Source organism: Mirounga angustirostris, unplaced genomic scaffold, assembly GCF_029215605.1.
Source record: "Mirounga angustirostris isolate CCGP_5_RB_7025 unplaced genomic scaffold, mMirAng1.0.hap1 SCAF_5, whole genome shotgun sequence".
Classification (NCBI taxonomy): Eukaryota; Metazoa; Chordata; class Mammalia; order Carnivora; family Phocidae; genus Mirounga; species Mirounga angustirostris.
In genome coordinates this window covers 14645608-14671933 of record NW_026991713.1, presented here as the reverse complement: position 1 = coordinate 14671933, position 26326 = coordinate 14645608, and the positions used below count along the sequence as shown (strand labels likewise).

Here is a 26326-nt window from a genome sequence, read left to right as displayed (position 1 = left end):
TCACGGGTGACTTTGTGAGGTTCAGGACTTGAGTGAAGGAGGTCACTGTGGATGTGGTGGAAACAGCAAGAGCACTAGAATTAGCAGTGGAGTCTGAAGATGGGACTTAATTGCTGCAATCTGATGATCAAACTTGAATGGATGAGGAGTTGTTTCTTATGGATGAGCAAAGAAAGTGGCTTACTGAGATGGAATCTACTCCTGAAGATGCTGTGAAGATTGTTGAAATGAACACAAAGGATTTAGCATATGACATAAATTGAGTTGATAAAGCAGCAGCAGGGTTTGAGAGGATTGACTCCGATTTTGAAAGAAATTCTACAATCCTTTCAAACAGCTTCACAGACTACAGAGAAATCGTTCATGAAAAGAAGGGCCCAGGGGCGCCTGGGTGGCTCAGTTGGTTAAGCGTCTGCCTTCGGCTCAGGTCATGATCCCGGGGTCCTGGGATCGAGCCCCACGTCGGGCTCTCCGCTCTGCAGGAAGCCTGCTTCTCCCTCTCCCACTCCCCCTGCTTGTGTTCCCTCTCTCGCTGTGTCTCTCTCTGTCAAATAAATAAATAAAATCTTAAAAAAAAAAAAAGAAAAGAAAAGAAGGGTCCATCAATGTGGCGAATTTCACTGTTGTCTTATTTTAAGAAATCCCCACAGCCACCCCAACCTCCAGCAATCACCGCCCTGATCAGTCAGCAGCCATCACATGCAGGCAAGACCCTCCACCTGCAAAAAGATGATAGCTCACTGAAAGCTCAGATGATGGTTAGCATTTTTTAGCAATAACATATTTTTTTTAAAGATTTTATTTATTTTAGAGAGAGAGCACAAGCAGGGGAAGGGAAGAGGGAGAGGGAGAGAAAGATTCTTAAGCAGACTTCATGCTGAGTGTGGAGCCTGACACCGGGCTCGATCTCACGACTCTGAGATCATGACCCAAGCCGAAATCAAGAGTCGGACGCTCAACCAACTGAGTCACCCAGGCACCCCAGCAATAATGTATTTTTTAATTTTTAAGAAATATTTTATTTAGGGTGCCTAGGTGGCTCAGTTGGTTAAGCAACTGCCTTCAGCTCAGGTCATGATCCCAGAGTCCTGGGATCGAGTCCCACATTGGGCTCCCGGCTCAGCGGGGAGCCTGCTTCTCCCTCTGACCCTCTCCCCTCTCATGCTATTTCTCTGTCTCTCTCTCTTTCTCTCAAATAAATAAATAAAATCTTTAAAAAAAAAAAAGAAATATTTTATTTGTTTATTTGAGAGAGAGAGAGAGAGAGCATGAGCAGGGAGATTGGCAGAGGGGCAGAGAGAAGCACACTCCCCACTGGGCAGGGAGCCTGATGTGGGGCTTGATCCCAGGACTCTGGGATCATGACATGAGTTGAAGGCAGATGCTTAACCCACTGAGCCACCCAGATGCTCCAATAACGTATTTTTAAATTAAGGTATGTACGTTGGGTTTAGACACAATGCTGTCTATTGCACACATAAGAGACTGTAATGTAAGGTAAACATATCATTTATATGCACTGGGAAAAAATTCATTTGACTCGCTTTATTGTGATGTTCGCTTTATTGTGGTGGTCTGGAACTGACCTGCAATATATCTCAGAGGTATGCCTGAGCTTGGTTTCACTCCTCTATGAGGTGCAGAATGGCTTATTTTCTAAATGTAGTGGATGCAGAACGAGAGCTGACATAATCCTGTGTGTTCTGTTCACTCTTGAGACCTTAGAAGCAGAACACATGGGTCACTGAACGAATTCAATTCTTAGACTTGAAGGCACTATACTAATATCAGGAGCCCCCAGGCTGTAACTGATGAAGGAACCCTGACTCTGCTCAGGCTTTGGAGTAAGAGGCTTCTGGTTCAGCCTGAGTGGAATAAGAAATTGGGTGGAATGATCTGTGGAGTTTAACCAAAGACATTTTCATGTGGTTGCCTTCAAATGTGAACCTCTAAGCTAAGGTTATTTAAACTTTGGGCTTAAACTTACCGCGATTTGATAATGGGAGGCGTATTTTTAAATTTGCAGTATTCTTTCTTGATGATTTATTTGATTACATAACCTCCAGCCAGCTATATTGGAATGGTCTTCATTAGAGGAAGGAAAAGAATCAGGAATGAGTTTTTAAGCCTAGCCCACCAGGTTCTGGGGTTCATTTAACTAAAGTATCATTCTGATCTATTTTACAGATTTTTATGGGGCAAAACTAGATTGTGATTTTAGGATGATACACAGAGGAATAGTAGTTGCCATTGAAGGAGGGTGGAAACTGGTGGGGGGGGGGAGGCGGTTGGTAAGAACCTTAGTAATGCCCTCCAAAAATTCCAACAGTAATGATAAAATAAATTTTAAAAGTAACTGAAAATTTAGCTCTCAAGAAGTTCTATGTGGTTTTTACCAAATCTTCAAGGAATACATAATGTTTACCTTTTGTGAATGGTTCCAGAGCCTAGAAATAGATGGACAGCTACTCAGCTTATTTTTAAGAGTTCAAAATAATCCTAATACCAGAAAAGGAGAGTACAAGAATATAAAACTAGGAACAAATACAATTTGGGATACTAGAAACAAAATTTCTAAATGAAATGTTAACAAATTGAATCCAGCAGTGTACTAAAAGAATCATGACTCCATAATGACTCCATAAGATTCAAACCCAGGAATGCAAGACAGCTCAACTGTAGCAACTCTATTATCACAATTCACTGCAATACTAAATTAAAGAAGAAAATACACATGATTTCATAGATACATTTGATAAAATTTAATAGCCATTAAATATTAATAATACTCTTAGCAAATTAAGAGTAGAAGAAAATGTCCTTAATTTGATAAAGACTATCTCCTCCATGGTAGAACATTAGAAACTTTCTCATAAAAAAATGCAAGAATACTAGCTATTACTACTACAATTAACACTGGACTGGGTATCTTAAGCAGTGAAATTTAATAAGAAAAATAAATGAGTTACATTGAAAGGAAGAAACAAAACTATCATTGTTAGTAGACAATATGATTATAGTTTAAGAAATCCTAGAAAATTGGGGCACCTGGGTGGCTCAGGCAGTTAAGCATCTACCTTCAACTCGGGTCATGATCCCAGGGTCCTGGAATCGAGTCCCACATTGGGCTCCCTGTTCATCGGGGAGTCTGCTTCTCCCTCTCCCTCTGCTGCTCTATCTCTGCCAAATATATTAATTAAATCTTTTTAAAAAATCCTAGAAAATCATTATTAGAAAATAACTATTAGAACTATCTATGTGTGCTGAATTATATATTTAATATATGTACATTTCACAGCATGTAGATTTTCTCTCCATTAAAAGGCGATAGAACTAGCCAGTGAAATGACTGGATTAAAGATTAACATGCGCTAAATCATTAGCTTCAAAAACTAGAAAAAAATTCTATTCAATAGCAACCAGACCTATGAGACGTCTTGAGATAAATGTAATAAGAAACACATAAGATCTACACTAAGAAACCTGTGAGACTTCATTAAAGGGCAAAAAAAAAAAAAAGACTTGAATGAATGAATTCTATCATTTCATACAGGAGAGATTTCAATGTTTCAAAAAGCTAACTCTCTCTCCAAATCCATCCATATATTTAACACAGTCCCAATTAGAATCCCAAATTTTGTTTGTTTCCTTACAGAAATTAAAAGTGCATGCATGGGGGCGCCTGGGTAACTCAGTCATTAAGCGTCTGCCTTCGGCTCAGGTCATGATTCCAGGGTCCTGGGACCCAGCCCCACATCGGGCTCCCTGCTCAGCGGGAAGCCTGCTTCTCCCTCTCCCACTCCCCCTGCTTGTGTTCCCTCTCTCACTGTCTCTCTCTGTCAAATAAATAAATAAAATCTTTTTTAAAAAATGCATGCATGTTACCTTCTCTGCTCTTCTCCAGATTTAGACGTCCTTGTTCAAGAATTGTCCCTCCAAATGACTTGTGCAGTCAGCCATCGATCTCCAAGCCTCGAGTTTGGTGCCTTTCTCTAATTCACACCGAGGTGTCAGACATAGGCAAGGAAAAGGCCTGCAAAACTTGTGGCAGGAGAAGACAGCCTTAAAGAAGAGAGAAAAGACAAAAAGCCACAAGGAAAGGATGAATGTGTTTGATGACAGCAAAATTTCACATTGTTGTATGACAAAAGACCGCAGAGACGGGGTTAGCATGCAGTGTTTGAGAAGGACAGAAAAGCTAGTAATACATTGTACCTAAATATTTGTGGTTCTTTAAATCATCTTTAAAATAGAATGGAGGGGTGCCTGGGTGGCTCAGATGGTTAAGCATCTGCCTTCGGCTCGGGTCGTGATCCCAGGGTCCTGGGATCCAGCCCCACGTCCGGCTCCTGGCTCAGTGGGGAGCCTGCTTCTCCCTCTGCTTCTCTCCCTGCTCGTGCTCTCTCTCTCTCTGTATCTGTGTCTCGAATGAATAAATAAAATCTTTAAAATTTTTTTTAAAAAAATAGAATGGAATGGTGCTGGTAAAGGATTCATGAAGGTTTCATCCTTCTGTGTGACAATTCGACCTTCAGTTAAACTTTCTGTTTTCTGGTCCTCTGAAACCTGATAAAGATAGAATGTCAACTATGTCATTAGACAACCTTACTCGTATTAAAGCAATGGCATCTGGCACAACTCTAAATACTTAGCTTTGGGCTTCTCTGAGGGGGAAGACTCCTTGGCCACTGGTGGGGTCCCTGGAAGTTATGCGTGTGGGTTCATTCCAAGAATGATCTGGCTCCTGAGGGGTATGAGACTAAGTCAGGACAGCTACCACATGGGGCTGACGTGAGTCTTCTTTCCACACCCTGAGCTGTAACTTGGCTCCAGGGGGCTTGGGAGAAGCACCTGTGTGGATTGCCGCACAGAGTATTGCAAGGACTCCCAGGGAGGTGCAATGCCTAGTTCAGCCCTGCTCCAAGTATTGTTCTTGATCTGTATCCTTCCCAGTGAATCCGACACCAAATGTGGCCCCCGGTAGTCTTACTGAGTCTCAGTATTTAGTTGTACCCCAAAGGCCCCTAGGAGATGTTGCACATGGTAATATAGATAGCTTATACCTGAGCTAGGTATGATCTATTCAGTTTGAGATTTAGTTATCTACACCTGTGAGAAATCTTATTTCTATGCTGAGGTCGTAACATATGTTTTCCTGTTTCCCCTTGTGACAGCTGATGCAAGTAGCAGGTATGGGGGCGTCCAGACAGGGATGTACACCTCTGTGCCACCAGCCTAGGAAACCAAAATCTATAATGTGATTTCAAATATTTTGGAAGAAGAACCAATCTAAAGTCTTCATCTCACATGTTTCTTTCTTTCTTTCTTAAAGATTTTATTTATTTATTTGAGAGAGAGCGAAAGCCAGAGAGATCACAGAGGGAGAGGGCGAGGGAGAAGCAGACCCCCGGCTGAGCGGAGAGCCCGATGCGGGGCTTGATCCTAGGACCCTGGGATCATGACCTGAGCCGAAGGCAGACGCTTAACGACTGAGCCACCCAGGCGCCCCTAACTCATTATTTTTAATAATAACATATTCTTGAAGTATTAGCCCTCTATTGATGGACATTCAGGCTGTTTCCTTTTTTTCCATTTAAAAATCACTACAAACAATGCTACAGTAGATAATGTTGTACATATAAATTCACGTCGGTGCATTTATCTATGTAGGATCTCTGAGTCAAAGGACATGTGAGGTACAGTATTAATTTTAATAGTTACTTTCCCAAAAGCTTGTAGCGATTTATGCTTCTGCCCCTTCCCCAAATTCCTGCCTGCCCTTGATGTTAGCAATTTTTACATTTACATTTTCCAATCTGAGGATGAAATATGGTATCTCTTATCTGTTTGCCCTTTCCTCCCTCTCCTGTCTACTCTCTAGTCTGCAGAGTGATGTTTTTGACAAACAAAATCTTACATTGGCACCATTCTGCTTAAAACACCTCATTAATTTCCCATCACTCTTAGAACAAAGGCCAAAATCCTTAACATGGTCCAAAGCACCTTGTGGTCTAATAGTCTTTCTACCTCTGTGGTGGGCTTGTCTCCCAGCCAGAAGGGCTTTCTCTGGATTGTTCTCAACTCTACTGAGAAATCAAGGTGACACCTTAGGTTGTTTGCTGGTACAAACCTCATAGGGAGTTTTTAAAATGTGACTAACTTATGCCTAAAAGGAATAATTATTTCTATTTTATTTGCCTTGATGGAGGTGTTTTTCCAGGTGCTTCGGGCAGATCATTTAGGGTAGCACTTGTCAAAAAAAAAAACATGTCAGGGCAACACCCTGACTCCTGAGGAATAGGGAGAAAGTCTGATCATAAATGTCAGGGGTATTTGCTTCTTGTTTTTAAGTTGGACTTTTAAAAGTAGAAGTTGCCTTTAATGTGCTGGGTTTGCAGAACAAGAAATCTGATTTTCAGTGTGATAACACATTTTTTGACATTAACCAGTACTGTTGGATTTTTAATGACACTTTCATCTTCAAAGCCTTTCACCAACACAGATGGATTAATTATTCTTTTTTTTTTTTTTTGGTGGTGTGTTAAAAAGACAAGTCTTCAAAGCCATCATCATTTATCCCTGGAATTGGGGCTCTTCACCTGCCCCCAAGGGAGAAAATAAATTGCATCTTTGTTTTTAAGACAAAAAGAAGAATACAATAGAAATACACTTTTTGCACTATGGAAAAATGGTCTTATATCCTGGGTGGGATTAGAAGAGGTTGGGAAGCAGTGTTTAACCTGTGTTTACAGTAAGCACTGTGAGAAATGACTGGCTAAAAGTGTTTGTTACTGTTCAACCTTTTGATGTGCTCTTAAATAAAAGTATCACACACACATGAAACGTCCTGCGTTCCCCATACGCAGGAGCGTAATACTCGCACCCTTATCTTCGTTGCTAAGGTATATTCCTTTCCTCGTCTCTTCGAAAAACGTCTAATGGGGTTTTTAAAAGATTGGGTTTTGGAGAAGTAAACCCTCAAGCCTCCCCTGAGGTCCCCTTTTGCTTGACACATCTTATAACCACAAGGGAGCAGTCTTTCCTTTGATGAGGTCTTCCCTCCACCTCCACAGAAATGGAAGAGCAAGGGTAAGTTTGCAAACAGTCTGAAAGCTCTTTCCATTAGCCCTGGACGCCGGAAACCACAAAGGGCAGTCAAGTTTTGATTTTCAAGGAGAAAGCCTCTGGTAAACTTTCGCTCAGCCGCCAGATCTGTGGGTTCCTGGGAGGGGCTCTTTTGAAACCTGGAAGATTCCTATACTCTTGAAGACCCAGAGCGGTGGATTACAGTAATTGAAAAGCTTGGGTGACTTTGAAAGATTACCCTGTTTGGTGTACGCTCACATTTCCAGGCTAAGGGGCCGAGCAGAGGCATCCCTTTTGTTATCTGTTGAAATACGAAGATCAGAGGGGAAGACAGGGTTTGAAGTGTGGATTAGGGGGTCCCAAATCTTTGCCTATCACCTCCGTCTGGAGCTTTATAAATGATCGAGGAGTGCAATGAATTTAGGGAATCATGCAGAGTTTCCCTGAAGCCTGTCCTGGAACCAGACACTTCTTTAAAGTCCATCTGAATGGACCAGCAGATGATCGACGCTTCGAAGATTTTAAGTCTCATCTTCTAAGAGATTAGTCTCTTGGGTTGATCTGTTTGCTCTTCGGCGAGGGAATGGAGAAACGTAAACCCGCCGGCCTGCTGCCCTCGCCGTACCACCTCCTCACCGTGCCCGCGGACCTGCCGGGGACCCTGCCCCGCCTCCCTCTCGGGGACCCGCTCACGGTCTCCCGGCGTCTGGACGCCGCGTGTGGGCCGCGGGCGCCCGGGGGCTGCGCCGCGAGGCCGCCCTGCCGGCCCCTGCCGCTGGAGGGCGCCCTGGAGCCCGCCTTCCTCCGCCGGCGCAACGAGCGCGAGCGGCAGCGGGTGCGCTGCGTGAACGAGGGCTACGCGCGCCTGCGGGACCACCTGCCCCGGGAGCTGGCCGGCCGGCGACTCAGCAAGGTGGAGACGCTCCGCGCCGCCATCGGCTACATCAGGCACCTCCAGGAGCTGCTGGAGCGCCACGGCCGGGGGCAGGAGGGCCCCGCCGGCGCCCGCACTCCGCGCCCGGCCGAGTGCAACAGCGACGGCGAGTCCGAGGCCTCGTCGGCGCCTTCGCCCTGCAGCGAGCCCGAGGAGGCGGGCAGCTAGCGAGAGCCCGGCGCGGCCCCCCGCGCCCCCTCCCCTGCGCGCCCCCCGCCCTGCGCGCCCCAGGAGTCGGGCTGAAGAGTCTCTCCCAGGGTGGTTTGCATTTTTTTGCTCTCGCTTTTTTCTCCAGAACTGAATCTTAGGAAGGAGAAATGCCTGTTTTACGGGGTGGGGTGTATTTTGACATTCTGGTTGCCCTCCTGCCCCCACCCCCCTTATTGGTTATGCGCCTGCAAACGCAAGGGTGCTTATTACGGAAATTCTACGGTCCTTCTCAAGTGCACACGGTACCGGACTCTGAGCACCTCATTATTCTAAAAACTCAAGAGGGCGACAACGACAGGAATTTCCCACAGCCCGCGGTGTGGGTACAATATGTACGTGAATATCGAATTAAATCCAACCTTAACCAACGAAGAACTTTGCAAATAAATAAATAAATGACAGCCCTTAGGACGAGAGGAACGTTTTCCTGCATGCTTTCCTTTGAGAATTGCATTTGAAATTTAATGGACACTGTCACTTTGGGTGAAGGTGACTCCAAGCTGCCGCTTGAGCAAACACCCGTTTGCCAGGGCCTGCTGCTGGGCCAGCGCGTGCCGTTGGCTGAGTCCGTGCACCGCGGTGCCCAAGAAGACCAGGGCCGTGTTTTGATCCTGCCAGCCTCATCCAAAAGTGGCTGTTTGGACACTTCATAGCGTCGAGGAAGTAATCAGATTTGGATGAAAACTTCTCAGTCGTTTCTGTCCGCTGTTTTTTTATTTTCCTTTTCTTTCCATCTCTCTCTGTAGTTCTCACTCCATCTAACCTTTGGTTAAGTTAAAGTGACACCCCTGATTAAAAAAAAAAAAGAAATGTGTAGATGGTCGAAGAGGGTGGCCTGGGGCACCTGGCTGGCTCAGTAGGTTAAGCGTCTGCCTTCGGCTCAGGTCATGATCCCAGGGTTCTGGAATCAAGCCCCACATCGGGCTCCCTGCTCAAGGAGAAGCTTGCTTCTCCCTCTCTCACTCCCCCTGATTGTGTTCCCTCTCTTGCTGTCTCTCTGTCAAATGGATAAATAAAATCTAAAAAAAAAAAAAAAAAAATGAAGAGGGTGGACTGAAGTTGGTATGTTCTCAAACTTTCATCATCATGAGGGCCTCTAGGTATGCTGAAATTATCTAGTGACTTTGGCTTTGTTCTTGGTCTTTGAAAAACATTTAATTTTAGTCAATTTTGTCTTAGAGACAATTATGAAATTCAGTAGATAAGTCAAATGCTTGTTGACATATGAAGATAAACTTCCTCTCTCTAAAAAGGGTTTTCTAATACCCTGAATTGACCTTTCCACAGAGGCAGTCCTGGTATGGGGGTGGGGAGTGGGGCCAGCACACTGGCAAGGAGAGAAAACTACTCATGGTGAGCCCTTTCCGGGCATGATTTAATCCCCACACGGGCCTCATGAGCTAGGTTTTAGTACCTCCTTTTTACAGATATGTCAACTGGGGGAAGCTAATATGCGATACGAATATCTTTTACGGGCCTCGAATTCTGTTGTTTACTTTTTACATGTCCTATTTCATTCTCATTCATCCTAGTGAGGTATTACACATATGCTGTGGTTAAAAAAAGGTGGGGGGGCTTGCGCGGGTTTGTATTGCTGTGGTTAGCTGAGCTGAGATTCAATCCTGAGTTTGACCCTAAAGCCCAGACTTGCTGTGTCTCTTACCCTGTCCTCCCTTGCTCCCTTATTTGTTAGCCAGGTGACAGAGCAAACATTTAATTGCTCAGCAACTCCATTTCCTCATCTGTAGGTTTCACAGGAGAAGTGTAGATGAAAGATCATGGTAATCTGCAAGGTACTATTCAATGGTAAATTAGTCAGGTTTTAATCCTTTGGAGAAAATACTACTACTCAGTTCTATGGGGAGGAAAGCCTGGTTGAAAATTATCTCTAGGTAGAGTTAGTGTGATTTCTTCAGTGTGTTAGGAGGAGGACAGAGTAATCACATGGCATTAGGATTTTACCTTCTATTGTAAGGTTCCAGGGGACATGACTTGACTTGTGGAAGCTGAATCCCTGTTAAGACATATAATTACTAATATTTGGAACAATGAGTTATAATGGATTCTGTGTTTCTGGCGGCGCAGATAAATGCTGTACAATGATTCACAACAAATAATTACTTTTTTTTAAGAACTGGGCAGAGCCTTTTGGTTTGAAGGAGCAAGATGTAACCTTGCTCTTTCCCATTCCTGGGTTACAGCCTTACCAACATCTGTCATGTATCCATTTTGGTCTCCAGGCCTGTTGTTATTCCCTATGGAGGTTTCAGTGAAGCAAGCCTCTGTGAAATTATTTACTATTGGAGGCGGGGGGGGGGGGGGGGGGGGGGGTGGGGGGTGGGGGGGGGGTGGGGGGGGGCACGGGAAGGAAAACACCCATGTTACCTCCCTGGCTGAATTGGAGGAGAGAGTAATTCACCAAGTTGTTAAGAACCTTGAGAAACTTTTTAGGGGTCTTTGATAGTTCCCTCCTTCTGCTCCAGCCATGGTCGGCACCTTGACGTTCTCTTTTCTACAGTAGGAATAATAACAAAAGATTATATTTTGTTATATACTGTGGTTGCTTTTAAATGCAAGAAAATGAAATAAAGACTTTTTTCTTCATTTACTTCTCTAAAATAAATGCATAAAATGTGTGAACAAATATAATGTACCTTGAGATGAGTGGTTTATAAAGAAAAGGACAAAGGCAGTTTTAAAAGAGAATTTTATTCCAGGGGTGCCTGGGCAGGTCAGTTGGTTGAGCGTCTGACTCTTGATTTTGGCTCAGGTCATGATCTCAGGGTCATGAGATCAAGCCCAGACTGAGCATGGAGCCCACTTGGGATTCTCTCTCTCCCTCTTCCTCTACCCCTCCCCAACAAAATAAATAAATAAAAATTTTAAAAGAGAATTTTATTCTGGATAAAAATGCCTTGAGATTTTTCATGTGATTTTGTTTGAAGTCCTACTAAAAATAAGGCAATGATTTTGAGAAGGCTTTTGAAAAAAAAAAATCAGGCAGTTTTTCTGGAACCTTCCAGATGGCCTACCGGAGGAGCAGTAATTCAGGAATGAGACCTTTTAAAATGTTCAATCTTCCCTTTTCCTGTGGATGGATGCTTAATTAACCATTAGACAATTTGACTCTTGGAAAAAACAAAATAAATGACCAAAAAGTTATGTAGAAACAACGTGGTGAGCAGAGTTTTATGGAAACGGTGCTTCATGACAGGAGAAACATTCACATGTCCTTTAAGATCTTCCCCGTTGTTGGGCGCCTGGGTGGCTCAGTCGTTAAGTGTCTGCCTTTGGCTCAGGTCATGATCCCAGAGTCCTGGGATCGAGTCCCACATCGGGCTCCTGGCTCGGCAGGAAGCCTGCTTCTCTCCCTCTCCCACTCCCCCTGCTTGTGTTCCTGCTCTCGCTATCTCTCTCTGTCAAATAAATAAATAAAATCTTAAAAAAAAAAAAAAGATCTTCCCTGTTGTTTTTGGCCACTCAGCCCAGACACATCCATTAGATTATCCTGTATTGCTTATTGGAATATTCCCTGTGGTTCATAACTCTGACTAATGGCAGCAACACCTCATAGCACGCCTCTCCGAGGCTACAAAGGAGGAGGGGCTGTAACGGGGTGTGCCCTGGTTAGGGCCTGGTTCAGCACTGCCATTCACTGGCCTGGTGACCTTGGGCAGGCCCCCGATTTCTGTGGTCTGGGTGGTCCTCTATGCTAGGACACTTAAAGTTTAGATTGCATGATCTTTTAGGCTCTTCCAGCTCTAGAACGCCCTTCACCTCACATGTGCCCCATCCTGGACTTGAGGAAAAGAACGTCGGTAAGACAAGCCCGCTTCCTGCCACATAGAGCGGCAACTCTGTTTCTCTATCATCTTTTTCCACTAGAGAGATCCAATTCCAGGGCAGGAATTACTTCTTTTTTTTTTTTTTTTTTTTAGTCTAGTTGCTGTTACAATGCCTCGTTTTATTTTATTTTATTTTATGTTTGAATAGTTTTATTTATTTATTTGACACAGAGAGACACACAGCGAGAGAGGGAACACAAGCAGGGGGAGTGGGAGAGGGAGAAGCAGGCTTCCCATGGAGCAGGGAGCCCGATGCGGGGCTTGATTTCAGAATCCCAGGATCAGGACCCTAGCGGAAGGCAGGGGCCTAACGACTGAGCCCCCAGGTGCCCCTACAATGCTTCATTTTAAAAAAAATGCAAGCTGGGGCGCCTGGGGGCCTCAGTCAGTTGGGTGTCTGCCTTCCGCTCAGGTCATGATTTCAGAGCCCTGGGAAAAAGCCCCATGTGGAGCTCCCTGCTCAGCGGAGAGCCTGCTTCTCCCACTCCCTCTGCCACTCCCTCTGCTTGTGCTCTCTCTCTCTCTCTCACGCTGTGTCAAATAAATAAATAAAATCTTAAAAAAAAAAATAGTAAAAAAATGCAAGCTACATAATTTTTTTGTTGGATGGAATTTGAAGAAGCTTCCAGTCTGGAGGGAAAGTTAACCTATTTCACCTCAGTATGATAAAAAAAAAAGGTATACATGTTATAACTGATGTCCAAAACGAAAAATGTTATCAGGATACAGAGAAAAGAGGGAGTTATTCCAGCCTCAAGTGGGTAGAAAACTAAGAGAAAAGGCAGTATTTGGAAGGTGAAATGGAATGAGGAGTACAGAAGATCCAGGGGCGGGGAACAGGTGCCTAGAAGGCAGGAACTATGTTTCGAGAATAGACGCTGGGATACAGGAGACTAGAAGCTGGCTGAGACAAGATTCTAGAAGGCATTGAAAGCCAGGTTAAACAAACTTGAACTACTGACTTTTTTTTTTTTACAGGGCATTGCAGTAATGAAGAGAGAGGGAGGGAGGGAGGACCTCAGCCAAGGCAGTGTCCCTGGAAATGGGGAAGAGGGATGGGCTGGGAGGTGATGTGGGTCTCTCACTGACAGGTGTGGCCACTCAGAGGCTGGAGGTGGGGGAAGAGATAGAGGGAGCTGTTAAAGACAACTCTCGTGAGTTCCCATCAACTGAAACCGGGAGCACAGAAAGACAAGCAGATTTAAAAGGTAAAAGCCGTGTGTTAGAGATGGTGGATTACAAATACAGATAGGCTACTTCTGTCCACAAGCAGTTGGAAATGCCAATGTTGAGGTCAGGGGGGAGGTCAAAGACAGCTGGAGACTGGAGAGTCATGCACCTTTGGGCAGTAATAGGAATGGCGCAGATCTCCCGGGGAACATATTGAGGAGAACAAGAGGAGAAAGCTGGGGCAGGCCTCCCTGAAGGAGTGGCAGGTGAAGAAATGGCTTTGAAGAGGACTAAGAAGGAGGGAGAACTAAGCTGCTGTGAGATCATGGCAATTACAAGCAGGCATTATTTTATAGGGAGGAGGGATGGCTGACAGCATCATATAAATCAGAGGTGTCAGGGAGTTTAGGTGTGAGGGGAACCCACTGGATTCGGCCGCTGAAAGATCACTAGAAACCTTTTTAAGGGCATAAAAAGGGTAGGAGGAGAAAGCAGAGGTGAGGTTGAAGCCTGTCCTTTCAAGATGCTTTGCAGCAAATGAGCAAGAGAGCTGGCATGGTGTAAAGGGAAACCCAATGGAGGAAAAGATGGCACATCCAAGGCAGGTCTGAGCCTGAGGTCTTCCAGGCAAAACAGGCTCATCGGTGACAAGGCTTCGAGGAGTCTGAAGTCAGGTGGAGGGGAGGGTCTTAGGAACTGGGGAGATGAAGGAATCAGAAGGACAGCGGGTTGGAAGGGAACCAGTTGAGACTAAGCTAGGTGTTTAAGTCACTGAAGAAGATGGAGCAGATGTAGACAATGACGATGAACATGAGAAGAGTTGTTCCTTAGGTACTGCCTGGCTTCTTCAAAGGCATTGAGTTAATAGTGTGCAGTGGCTTAATTAAAAAGTTGCATAAAACTCTCTGTGATGACACCACACTTTAAATGATATTTGTATTTATTTTATATTTTATCACTTTGTGACCATATGTAACTCTGGAAAGTTCATCAGCATGTAGTATATGAAATAATGATAATGTATACAACATATATTACCCAAGAGTCTGGCAACAAGGAATAGATGCTCAATAACTTATTAATTTCCTTTTGTCTGTGGCTTCTGAGGTTAAAAAAAGATACTCTTCTTATGTAGAAAAACTTCAGCAGAGGAACCAATATAGAGTAAATGCAGTGGATCAAGGGCTGGAGAGAAAGAGAAAATAGTACCTTATTTTCTTCCCTTTGTGGAATTTCTGGGGACAGAGGAAGGAGAATAAAGTATCCTAGGGAAAAGGAACAGGGCTTGGAGAGTAGAAATGGGATGCCCTTCAGTCATCCAGATGTGGACAGATAGTATCCACTCCTTTGTCAGTACTTTCTGATCTGCAGGTAACATCACATCACCCCTGGACACCTGAACTTAACTCTCATCCTCTTGTCTCCAGGGGTTATAATTCTTAGTTGAATGAGAGAGCAAAGTCCCACAAGGCCAAGGAAAACATTTCATAGGATGAGTCAGTGTTACCCAGCTATCACCAAGCCAACCAGAGTTTCAGATGGTGCCTTTCAAAAAGCTTTTGAGCTGTTTCTGTCTAGACAAAGGTGTTCTTCAAAGCCCCCAAAGTTATCATTGTCATCTCCAAAAATGGGTAGCAATCCCACTTGTTGCCCAGAGAACGAGATTTTTTTAACAGTTTTTTTTTTTTTAAGATTTTATTTATTTGACATAGAGTGAGAGAGAGAGCATAAGCAGGGGAGCTGGGGAAGAGGGAGAAGCAGGTTCCCTGATGAGCAGGGAGCCTGACACAGGGCTTGATCCCAGGACCCTGGGATCATGACCTCAGCCGAAGGCAGACGCTTCACTGACTGAGCCACCCAGGTACCCTGAGAACGAGACTTTTGATGGAAATGTGCACTGGTGTAATCCTTGTCTGCAGAGTGATCACTAAAAAGGCAAACTCTATCTCTGGGCGAGCTCTCTGGACCCTTCTCTATCAGTACCGCCAACCCTGTCATCTCCTCGTCAGGCGGACAGGCTGCTGGGGGAGAGCAGATGGCCTAGAAGGACTTGACCTCCTCCTTACTGGCCCACGAAACCAGAGAACCATTTCCAGCTCTTTGATTCTTATCGTCGTGTTGTGTGCGGAGGGGGGGGTGCTACTCGCAGGCTCCCTGGGTGGTGAGATGGGTTTTTAATCCTTCCATCCTTCCGTAGTTACTTAGCTGCGTCCTTTGGTGCAAACCTGTCAGCAGCCTTTTCATGTTGGGTTACTCACTGCCATTAACCATGGCCAAAATGAAACCACAGATGCTGCAGAGGGAAATGTGTCCAGACAATAAAACTCTCCAAACTGGTTTTTGCCTACAGAGCAAGCCTCGAGGGGGCCACTCCTGACATTTCTCATTTCCCTGACAGTGGGGGAAAAAAAACATCTCTGAAGGAGGAATCCTATCTCACAGTCATGGGACTAGAAAGAGCCTTGAAAATTGACCTGACGCAGCCCTGGGGGTTTTAGTGAAGTGAAGGATTAAATTGTGCAGGGTAGAAGCGTATCTCTTCTCTCCTGAAAGACCTCTAATGACAGAAATTCTCCACCAGCTAACATTTCCTGAGAGCCTACCAGCTGGCAGGCTAACTCTTTATAGGTAGTATTCTCATCTGATCATAGCTATCCTGCGAGGTATGTATTATATGTCACTTCCATTTTAAAGATGAACTGAGGCTCAGGGTGCCTGGGTGGCTCAGTCGTTGGGCATCTGCCTTCAGCTCGGGTCATGACCCCAGGGTCTTGGGATCGAGCCCTGCATCGGGCTCCCCGCTCGGTGGGAGGCCTGCTTCTCCCTCTCCCACTCCCCCCCCGGCTTGTGTTTCTGCTCTCGCTCTCTCTCTCTCTGTCAAAAAAATAAATAAAAAAATATATATATATATGATGAACTGAGGCTCAGAGAGGCTAAGTAACATACACAGATTGGTGGTAGCAAACCACGTCTGGTTGGTCTTCATCCATCCATTCATCAATCAGCAACGATTGATTGCCTGCATGGAGCTTAAGTTTAGGAAGAGGAAGAGAGTCAATAAACGAGCATACATATATGTTTCAGGTGGTGATGATGGCTAAGAAGAAAAATAAAGCAGAGATTTTTGTTATTCAATTACTTTTCATCCTTATGGTCAACAAATACCTCTTCTTGCATAGTTCTGAAGCAGCGCTGAGCAGATTCCAACAACTGGATGACTTTGAATCATAACAGCATATTTGAAGACTGACATTAAGTAAGCTCTTCTTGTTCGAGACCCACAGTTACCATACAGCTGAATATCCATGTTAAAAAAAAATGAGGAAAAAAAAACAAAAAAAAAAAAAAAAAAGAAAAAAAAAAAAAAGCGGGCGCCTGGGTGGCTCAGTTGGTTGGGCGACTGCCTTCGGCTCAGGTCATGATCCTGGAGTCCCGGGATCGAGTCCCATATCGGGCTCCTTGCTCAGCGGGGGGTCTGCTTCTCCCTCTGACCCTCCCCCCTCTCATGTGCTTGCTCTCTCTCATTCTCTCTCTCTCAAGTGAGTGAATAAAATCTTAAAAAAAAAAAAAAAAAAAAAAAAAAAAAAAGAAAAAAAAAAAAAAAAAAAAAAAAAATGAGGGACAAGTAGAATAAAGTGTATTTGGGGTCCTGGCTGATTAGGGGATCGCAGTCAACCCCCGTTCACATTCACAGCAAACCAAGCTTGATGCAGGACATCAGAACACTTCCTGGTATCTATTAGTTTGACATCTGAAGGGAGAGCAAAGTGTTCTCTATGGAAGCCCCTTGACTTCAGCTGCACCTTGATAATGTAGGAAGAATGTGGATTCCAGTCCTAACTTCAGGGCTTATTGGCTGTGTTTCCTTGGGCAAGAGACATTACCTCTCTGAACCTATTTCCTCATCTGTAAAATTAAGGACGGTAACACCTGTTCCTTCTCCTGGGGTTGTGGTAAAGGGGAAACGAGGCTACCTAAGTCAAAGACTCCTACCCAACTGCACATCAGTTCTCTGGAAGATAGGGATAGCTTTGCAGAGAAGTACAAGTACTCTATCCAATCTGAGGGAAATTCTATTCCATGTGAAGTCAGCTGATTAAATTCTCAAGTAGCATGATGGAAATAGTAACATATTTGGTTTTCTCATTAGTATAATGAGCCATTCCAAAACCTAACAACCACAGCAATGTGTTATTTCTCACAACTGAGACTGTAAGATTGACTGGGAGGTTTATCTGCGGCTCTCCAAGAGGCTCACAGTTGCTGTCCGAATGCAGCTAGACTTGCCCGATGGCCCGACATGGCCTCTCTCCGTGTGGTCCTTCATCCTTGAGGAGGGCTGCGCTTCTTTCTATGATGACTTCAGAACAGCAAGAGGACAAGAATGGAGGCTGCCAGGAGACCAAGGCTCCGGAGTCAATGTCTGCATTCTTTGGGCCAAAGCAGGTCACGAAGCCAGTGCAGATTCAGAGAAGAAACATAGACTCCACCTCTTGGTGGGAGAAACTGCAAAGCGGTGTCCAAGATAGGAGAAATTTCTGTGGCCGTGTTGGCAATTGACCTACCACAAATATTATATGTCATTCTCTGTTTTGAAACAACCTTATTTATTTATTTATTATTTTTAGAGAGGGATGGGGGAGGGGCAGAGGGAGAGAGAGAGAATCTTAAGCATAGGCTCAATGCCCAGCATGGAGCCTGATTCGAGGCTTGATCACGACCCTGAGATCATGACCTGAGCCGAAATCAAGAATCAACCGCCTAATTGACTGAGCTACCCAGGCATCCCTGAAACAATCTAATTTTACATGATTTCAAACTTACATTAACATTGCCAGGACAGTACAGAGAACTCCCATACCCCTGTTCACCCACATTCCCCAGTTGTTCATATTTTACCGCATTTGTTCCTTTGCCCGCTCTAATTAATACTAATAATCATTCGTCATTTTGGGGATCTTCAAACATGATGTCCCATCACCCTTCAGCACTCCAGTATGTATTTTTCCCAAACAAAATCTGATGTGTATTTTATCAACACCACCAAGCAATTCTCCAATTCTCAATGGACACTAACGGGTGTCCTACAATCTAACTCAATTCTGACACGATCTACCTGGAGATGGCCTCAGTCCTGCAAGACTGCCCCCAATGCCGATGTCAACTGCAAGTCCAGGTTGTTACCTGTGATTCTTTTTTTCTTTAATTTTATTATGTTAATCACCATACATTACATCACTAGTTTTTGATGTAGTGTTCCATGATTCATTGTTTGCGTATAACACCCAGTGTTCCATGCAGAACGTGCCCTCCTCAATACCCATCACCAGGCTAGCCCATCCCCCCAGCTCCCTCCCCTCTAGAACCCTCAGTTTGTTTCTCAGAGTCCATAGTCTCTCATGGTTCGTCTCCCGCTCCGATTCCTCCCCCTTCATTTTACCCTTCCTACTATCCTCTTCTTTTTAAAAATACATAATGTATTATTTGTTTCAGAGGTACAGGTCTGTGATTCATCAGTCTTACACAATTCACAGCGCTCACCATAGCACATACCCTCCCCAATGTCTATCACCCAGCCACCCCATCCCTCCCACCCCCCACCACTCCAGCAACCCTCAGTTTGTTTCCTGAGATTAAGAATTCCTCGTATCGGGCGCCTGGGTGGCTCAGATGGTTAAGCGTCTGCCTTCGGCTCAGGTCATGATCCCAGGGTTCTGGGATCGAGTTCCGCATTGGGCTGCCTGCTCAGCGGGGAGCCTGCTTCTCCCTCTGCCTCTCATGAATAAATAAAATCTTTAAAAAAAAATTCCTCATATCAGTGAGATCATATGATACATGTCTTTCTGATTGCCTTATTTTGCTCAGCATAACACCCTCTAGTTCCATCCATGTCATTGCAAATGGCAAAATTTCATTCCTTTTGATGGCTGCATAATATTCCATTGTATATATATACCACACCTTCTTTATCCATTCATCTGTCGATGGACATCTTGGCTCTTTCCACAGTTTGGCTATTACGGACATGGCTGCTATAAACATCGGGGTGCACGTACCCCTTCTGATCACTACATTTGTATCTTTGTTACCTGTGATTCTTGATGTAGTTTTTTTTGGAATGTTGGTGAGGTTGGTGGGGTCCGGGCGCCAACGACCAAGAGGGAATTCTTGAGATGTCTTCGGTGCAAAAAGGTGGTTTTATTAAAGCACGGGTCCGGCACCCGTGGGCAGAAGAAACCCCTGCTGTCACTGCTACCTGCTGCCCTGGGACTGTGAGGAGCGAGTGATTATACACCTTGGGGGTGGGAGGAGTGAAGATAAGGGAAGTTCCAAGAGGACTTTCATATGCTAAAGGAGACTCGGGATCCTGGAGGAGTGTTATTATCTGCCCATCTCAAGTATTTGTCAATGGGCTGCCAGTTATGAGGACATTTAATTTCATCTACATTTCCTTCTGCCTTTGTTTCCCGCATCAATTCTAACTCTCTGGTGATAAATCACAAGTTCCTACGACTCTGCCCCCTTCAGAGGAGGACCCCCCTCCTTTCTGGTACAATTAATTTGCTAGAGCAGCTCACAGCACTCCGGAAATTAGTTTACTGATTAGATTACTGCTTTATTACAAGGGCTGTTAAAGGATACAAATGAAAAGCCAGATGAAAAAATTCAGAGAGGTCTGGAAGGGTCCTGAACACAGAAGCGCCTGTCCCTGCGGAGTTTGAGGTACACCCCCTCCCGGCATGTGGTGCAAACTGGTTCGCCAACCTGGAAATTCTCTGAACCCCATCCTTTTGAGTTCTTATGGCGGCTTCATAACACATGATTGATTAAATCATCAGTCATTGGTGATTGAAGTCAATCTCCAGCTGTTCTCCCCTCCCTGAGATGGGAGGCGGGGCCGAAAGTTACAAGCCTCTAATCACTTGGTTGGTTTCCCCGGCAACCAGCTCCCATCCTTAGGGCTTTCCAAAGTTCTCTCCTTAACATACACTCAGGTGTGGTTGAAAGCACCTTGTTATGAATAGCAGACACCTTTATTGTTCTTATCTTAGGAAATTCCAAAGGTTTTAGGAGCTTTGTGCCAGAAATCAGGATGGAGACCAAATATGTATTTCTTATTGTAAATCACCATACCTCACAAGGATACTAACATGCACAAACACCAGATCAAGAAATCAACATTTATACATCACTACTGACCAATTTACAGTTCAAATTTCACCACTGTCTCAATGATGTCAGTTTTTCCTTTTTGGTCCAGGATCCTATCCAGGAATATACATACATTACCTTTAGTTGTCATGTCGTTCAGACTCCTTCAGTCTGGAACAGTTTGTCAGCCTTTCCCTGACTTTCATTCCCTTGACAGTTTTGAGGGTTCATGCCTTCATTCTGTAGGAAGACCCTCAGCCTGGGTCCATCTGATGGTTGCGCATGGTCGGAGTCCGGTGCATGACAGAACCTCTCAGAGACGGTGCTGTGCCCTTCCCAGGGCCCCACAGCAGGGGACATGACTTGTCCCATCATTGGCCATGTTAACCATGACCACCTACTTATGTTGGTGTTTGCCTGGTTTCTCTACTTTAAATTCACTTTCCCCTTTGATTAGTATTGGGGGGAGAGAGAGGTAGTCCGACATTAAGGCAATATTCTTGTTCTTCATCAGACTCCCACCAACTAGCCTTGACATTCACTGATAACTCCCACCTGCCCCAGTCACCTCCAGAGTGGTGGCAAATGCTGATTCTTTATTTCCATTAGTCCTTCCATACTCATTAGTTGGCATTCTCCAAAAAGAAGGGCTTCCTTGGGGCGCCTGGGTGGCTCAGTCGGTTAAATATCTGACTCTTGATCTCAGCTCAAGTCTTGATCTCAGGGTTGTGAGTTCAAGAACCATGTTGGACTCCACACTAGGTGTGGAGCCTACTTAAAAAAAAAGGGGGGGGCTTCCCTTACTCTCCTATTAATTTACTCATTTATTTTTATCAGTTTGGACTCATTCCAGTTGGTTGTAACCTATTAATTTTATTATTTTTGATAAATGTTAATTGTTGAACTTGTTTCTAATTTGACTGGAGGAGGGGAGGAGCCCTTCAAGTTGGTTCTTTTGACATGTCCCGTCATTCACTGAGCATTCATTATTTTCTGGCACAAGATTTCTCTCTCGTCTCTCTCTCTCTTTCACACACACACACACACACACACATACACAACAGGGATTAAACCCCACAAACGACATGTAAACTTTTGTGTGATTTTACATTTCTGGGGGGAGTCTAGCCTGGTTTTCTTTTTCCTTTTTTATTTTATTCGTCAGACAGAGAGTGAGCAATAGAGAGAGCGCAAGCGCACAAGCAGGGGGAGCAGCAGGCTCCCTGCTGAGCAAGGAGCCGGATGCCGGACTCCATCCTGGGACTCTGGGATCATGACTAGAGCGGAAGGCAGACGCCTAACCGACTGAGCCACCCAGACGTCCCTAGCCTGGCTTTCATCAGATTCTCAGAGAAGGTCCCTGACCTCTGAAAGTTTAAGGACACTAACACCTCAAGGAATTTCTAGCTATTCTTTCAGATCAGTCATTTTTCAGGTTTCTTACATTGGGTAGCTTGGATTGCTATCTTAATGACTTCCACCCTAAAACAATCTCCAGCTTATGGGAAATGCTCAGTGAATGTTAGCCGTTAAGACTGTAAGGGAGGATTCTCATGCTCAGCGTCTGGACCCTCCAGCGTCTGAGTCCTGAGTATCTGAGTGGAATTTCCAGTTCAACTTGTTGTAGAACTCACGGAAATAAAAGTAACAACACAAAGGTGTTACCTTTTGGGCAGCGAGGAGGCAGGTGATCCCAGGTCTTCTGAACCGAGGAGCACAGCCCTGGGGCAGCCCTGTGATGGGAAGGCGTGTGGTGGAATCATGGGAGGGTCCTGCCTCTTTCAGTGTCTTCCCTCCCCGGCCCCCAGGTTGCCAGTGGTTAGTGTCTTCCAGTTAAGGCAGGAAATACATGTTGTTCCAGCCATGTCACACCCAAGATGATCTCACTCCCTCTTTCCTGAGAGGCCAGAGCACGTGCGATGTTACCTTCAACGCCTTGTGAAGCGCTTTGTGGCATTCACTTCCCTTTATCTCACTTCACACAGTATTTGCTGGAAGCTTCCAGTAGGCAGGACTAGGAATGTTGTTGTTGTTGTTCGTTTTTTTAAATTGCAAGACAATGTGAGATGTAGGAAAAGCTCTCAGCCAAAAGTGAGACCCCTTCCCTCCGGCCCCACCTCCTCAGCAACTTGATGCGCGATGCTGGACAAGTTGCTGGGCTGGATGATGCGCTGTCACACTCAGTGTTACGTAACTCCATTTTATGTAGTTCCTGTAATTTTTGACTTTTCATTTGTTTTACCCTGTTTCCAAGTATACATGAAGAGCACCATTTAAACCTGTTTCCTCTTTGCGAGAAGGGACCTTGTCTCCCTTCGTCCTCCCAGGACCTGGAAGAGTGTTTCCGCAGAGCAGACATGGTGAAGCAGGCAGGCACCGTCCTGCTCTCATGGTGCCCACCTTCTTCCGGGGAAGACAAAACAAAGAGAAGTACAAACTTCCAGTCAAAAATAAGTAAGTCACGGGGATAAGTCGGGGATAGGTATGGCAGAGGGAATATAGTCAGTAATATTGTAGTAACTTTGTATGGTGGCAGATGGTGGCTACATCGACGGCAGTGAGTTTCTCTCACTACATTATACATTCACATGTAGCGAATGTATAAATGTATATGACTGTCGAACCAACCACTATGTTGAACACAGTGAAACTAATACTAATACTGTATGTCAACCATACTGCAATTAAAAATACATTGTAATAGCTTTGTAAGGTGACAGATGGTAACTAGACTTACTGGGATCCTTTTGTAATGTCTAGAAATATTGAATCCCTGATGTACACTTGACACTCATAGGATTTGTGTGTCAATTATGCTTCAATTAAAAAAAAAGAAATAAGGAGTACAAATATTCAAAGAGCATTCTTTAGTTGAAACTGCATTTAGCAAGGTAAGCTTCCTGGGGGTTTTTCAGTGGATTTGTACTGACATGAAATCTGTTAAGGGCATAAATCATTTGAGAATCACATAACCTACCTTGAGGATCTTTTTTTTTTTTTAAACAATTTTTTTTTTTTAAGATTTTATTTATTTGAGAGAGAGAATGAGAGAGAGAGAGCACGAGAGGGAAGAGGGCAGAGGGAGAAGCAGACTCCCTGCCGAGCAAAGAGCCCGATGCGGGACTCGATCCCAGGACTCGAGGATCACGACCTGAGCTGAAGGCAGTTGCTTAACCAACTGAGCCACCCAGGCGCCCTTGAGGATCTTTATAACACAAGCTCTTGCAAAAGTTTGGTGGAAGAATATTTACTCTCCTAGGGCAAGTGGGTAATAAAATGAGAATAGTGTGAAAAATGGGAATAATTGTATCTACTTCAGAGAATTGTTCTGAGGTTAAAATGAGTCACGATATGTGAAAGGTTGAGGCCAGTGCCTGGTACACGGAAAACGTTATGTAATGGTAGCTGTTGTTTTGCTATTAAAATAGCCACTCGCCCAAATATCCTATTGAAACTGCACTAGTGATTTGCTGGGCACTAAGTGCAATGGATCTTTCTCAGATTTCCTTTTCTCTGCAGCACTGAACGAGGTTAACGGAGAAACATGCTCCCATTTCTGTGCCCACACTGGATGATAATAGTTTATACATCTGTTCCTGCTCAGTCGCAGCAGACCGTGAGCCTTGAGGGCAGGGACCGGGTCCCTAGCCCCAGCATTCAGGACAGATCCTGGCTCGTTGCGGTTCTCAGGAAGTGCTGACGGGCTGAGAGTGTGCCACCAAGGTAGAGGTGGTTTTGCTGGCCCTGTGTCCTGGCCTTGGCTTCTATTTCTCTGCTCATCAATAAGCAGAGCTGCACCCTCAGCCCTCTCCTCCTCTCTAACCTGGTTCTCTCGCAAATCTCATTTTCTCTGAAATCTAATCACCTGTTTAGAGTCTCTCTTCTGAGCTCCTGTAACAACTTCAGCTGCTATCTTGATGTCCTGTAGCACCTTCAGTGCAACAGGGCTAACTCCTCACAGCCCTTCAGAAGTCAGTTTCCCCCTGCACTTTCTGGTTTCTGAGAGGGGACCACCTGTGTTCAGTACCCCAGCCACAAAGTCCTGGATTCACTGTCAACTCCTTTTTCTAGACGTCCACCGTCTTACCTCCTCTACAAGCTACGAATCCTCGGGTTGCAAGAAAATTCAACTCAAACTGACTTAGGAGCAAATAAAAAATTTTCTTACGTAACTGGGAAATCCAAGGATATTCTGCTTCCACACACAGATGAGTCCATCCAGTTCAAATCTGAAATCACAGGGACTCTCCTGCTTTTCGCTCCCTTGGCTCTGCTTTCCTTTATGTGGGCTCCATTCTCAGGCAAGTTTGCTCATGTGGCAAGATGGCTGCCAACAAGTCCAGGCTTACATCATATCCTCAGCAACACCAGGGGCAAGGGAGCACCCTGTTCTCAGGTAATAATAGAAAAACTCCCTGGATTAGCTTTTATTCTAACTGGATCAGGTGCCAATTCCTCAAGCAGTTTCTGGGGCTGGGAGCTTGAGGTAGAGGAAGTGATGCTGAGTCTCCAGGTCTGGGTCTGGGGGTGGAGTCGATTCACCCCAACCACATGAACAGAGAATGGGGGTGGAATGGTTGTCTAAGAAATATATGGGTTCCATCACCAGGAGGAAAGAGGACTTATGTGGGGCAGGATATCAACTAAGGAGACACCTGCCACAGTCTGAGAGATGGCAGACAAGGATCTGACCAGGTAGGTGATGTAGGTACAGAAAATGAAGAGAAGCATCTCAGAGATACCCAGGAGTTAGAATTGACAAGACTTGAATGAGGGTAAGAGAGAGGCAGGAAGCCAAATGACATTAATTTCTGGCTTTGATGATTGGTGGGTGGTAGAGCCTTTTCTGAGACCGAGAAGAGATTTTAAAGGAGGAATGGTGATGACTGAGTTTACATGCTGAGTTTGAGATGTTTATGAATCCTCAGGTAGAGATGTCCAGCAGATGTGGGTTGGAAATGAACGTGGCGTTACCAGCCATAGTGATGGTTGGAATCACGGAAATGGGTGAAAATGAGCCATGATGAATGTGCATAACGAAAAGAGGGCGAAGATCTGGCCCAGTGAAAATGTTTTAAGGAGTTTGCCAAGAGTGGTTAATAGCCTCAAATCCTGCAGAAGGTAAATAAAAGCTAAATTGGTCCATCTAATTAGCAACTACAAAGTAACTGGTGACTTTGGTGAGTAGTTTCATTGGAATGGTAACGGCACAAGCCAGGATTAAGGAGAATCAAGGATGGGTTGGGAGCTGAGGAAGCACAGGCTTAGGGCGAAGGCATCCCTCTGAAGGAGGCTGGGATGGAAGATAGGCCGGAATACAGTGTCTTTTCCCTAAAGCACGTATTCTTTGTGCTTATCAGTCAACACCTCAATTATTATTATTTTAAAAGATTTTATTTATTTATTTGACAGAGAGAGGGGGAACACAAGCAGGGGGAGTGGGAGAAGGAGAAGCAGGCTTCCCACTGAGCAGGGAGCCCGATGCGGGGCTCGATCCCAGGACCCTGGGAACATGACCTGAGCCCAAGGCAGACGCTTAATGACTGAGCCACCCAGGCGCCCCTCAATTGTTTTCATTAGCTTTTGTTTTAAACATATGCACGTCTGTTCCACATTCTCAAATAGACTCTAAGTTCTTGAAGGTGGCAAATGACTTTATCTGTGTGAACTTCATTAAGACTGAGAACAGTACGCTGCCCACAGTAAGAATAAAATGATTGATAAAACATGGATTTGGGGCCTGAGTAAAGGGTATCCTTACATCAGCGACCCGGCCAAGTGTCTTGGTGCCTGACTCCCCAGTTTTTGTCCCACTCTGGGAAATAAACGTGTAGCAACTGAGCTGAGGCAAAGTCCAGAATAGCTTCTCAAACTAACATGCTACAAGTGGGCAATGGTTCTAGGGTGCTGAGTCCCTGGAGGTCCTTGG

At 44.8% G+C, this 26326-nt stretch overlaps 1 protein-coding gene across 1 annotated transcript; it reads left to right on the top strand.

The window, feature by feature from the left end:
* The first annotated feature begins 7594 nt into the window (after positions 1 to 7594).
* ASCL4 (achaete-scute family bHLH transcription factor 4) lies at positions 7595 to 8188 on the top strand. Its single transcript, XM_045871247.2, has one exon. The coding sequence runs from the start codon at positions 7670 to 7672 to the stop codon at positions 8186 to 8188; it is 519 nt and encodes a 172-aa protein (XP_045727203.1). The 5' UTR covers positions 7595 to 7669.
* Positions 8189 to 26326: the final 18138 nt, after the last annotated feature.